Source organism: Quercus robur, chromosome 4 (assembly GCF_932294415.1).
Source record: "Quercus robur chromosome 4, dhQueRobu3.1, whole genome shotgun sequence".
Lineage (NCBI taxonomy): Eukaryota > Viridiplantae > Streptophyta > Magnoliopsida > Fagales > Fagaceae > Quercus > Quercus robur.
In genome coordinates, this window is record NC_065537.1 from 37,834,523 (window position 1) to 37,836,018 (window position 1,496).

General features: G+C 36.3%; 1 protein-coding gene across 1 annotated transcript; it reads left to right on the forward strand.

The window, feature by feature from the left end:
- The first annotated feature begins 377 nt into the window (after positions 1-377).
- LOC126721827 (uncharacterized) lies at positions 378-863 on the forward strand. The gene has a single exon (XM_050424897.1). It carries the CDS (start codon positions 378-380, stop codon positions 861-863), a length of 486 nt encoding a protein of 161 aa, XP_050280854.1.
- The last annotated feature ends 633 nt before the right edge of the window (positions 864-1,496 follow it).

The window sequence follows — 1,496 nt, forward strand, 5'->3', positions numbered from 1 at the left end:
TTTTATTATGGTACTACTAGATTAAACTTTTGTTGGTAGATGAAATGTGGCTACACATTACTCTTGGTAATGGTGTACACTAGACTAAATATTATAGTATCCTCTATGCTGAGTTCTTACTATTATTATTTAGAGGCTAAATGAATAACGACATATTATTAGTGTTTGGTAAGAGTTATCAAGACAACACTAGTAATGAAAGATATTTTCAATCAATCATAGTGTTTAATGTTCACTCTATACTGAGGGAGGATTGGGTTGTCGTTGCATAGATTATATTATGGTTTTATTAAGGTTCCATACTATATGTTTACATGCTAAATTGATAATGTCTAGTTTACTTATTATATTCATGTTTATTGTTTTCAAATTTAAGCATGGCATCTTTTAGCCCATTTGTTACTATTCTTAATCAAAACAAACTGATTGGATCCAACTATGTTAACTGGAAAAGAAACTTAGACATTGTTCTTACTACTGAAGCATACAAATTTGTACTTAATCAACCATGTCCAAACTTTCCTTCATTAGATGCTCCTACTAAGGAAAAACAGCGATATGATCGTTGGCAAAAATCTAATGAGATGGATAAGTGCTATATCCTAGCATCTATTTCAAATGTTCTACAACATCAAATGCAGGATGTGGAACTAGCTTCAGACATAATGTTAAGTTCGAAGGAGATGTTTGGTGAGCAAGGTCGTTTAGCTAGGAAAGATACTATGAGGATTATCTTGAATACCAAGATGGCTCAAGGGACTCCAATAAGAGAGCATTGTCTTAAGATGATCTCTTATTTGAATACATTGGAGATTTTAGGTGCCGACATTGATGGAGAATCCCATGTAGATATGATACTTTAATCCTTGCTAGAATCATTCAAAGAAGTCAGACTTAATTATAATATGAACAAAAAGATTTATACCTTGTCTGAATTAACGAATGAATTAGTGGCAGCGGAAGGCATCCTTGGGATAGCTAGTGTTGATACTAATATGGCTAAAGCTTCCTCTTCTAAGCCTAAGTCAAAAGGCAAGGGTGGTAAGAAGAAGAAGGAATTCACCAAACAAGATGGTAAATAGCTTGCCTTAGGAGTTGCCAATAAGGGAAAGAAAAAGGTAATGGACTACACCAAAGGAAAATGTTTTTGTGTGGACGAGGATCCCTAATCTCATCTAAGCGGATTGCTAAGATGATTTCTGAGGATGCCCCTCAGACCTCAGGGACGAGCACCAGATAACCACGATATGAGCACCCGTTGATTTGGGGGACCAACAGTAACCATAGAAGGCACATAAAGTTAAAATATCATAGAGGGAATAAAGTAGACTTGGCACGGGCTATGAGGAGGGTGAAAGGAGAAGGGAGTGGAAGCTATCCCCTTCGCATTAAATGCAAGACAACTACTTCTCTGGTCGTATTAATGAGAAAATGACCATGAATAGTGGTGGCACAGCTCAGATTGCAAGGCAAAAGCTTACCTGTATGTTCTGGAT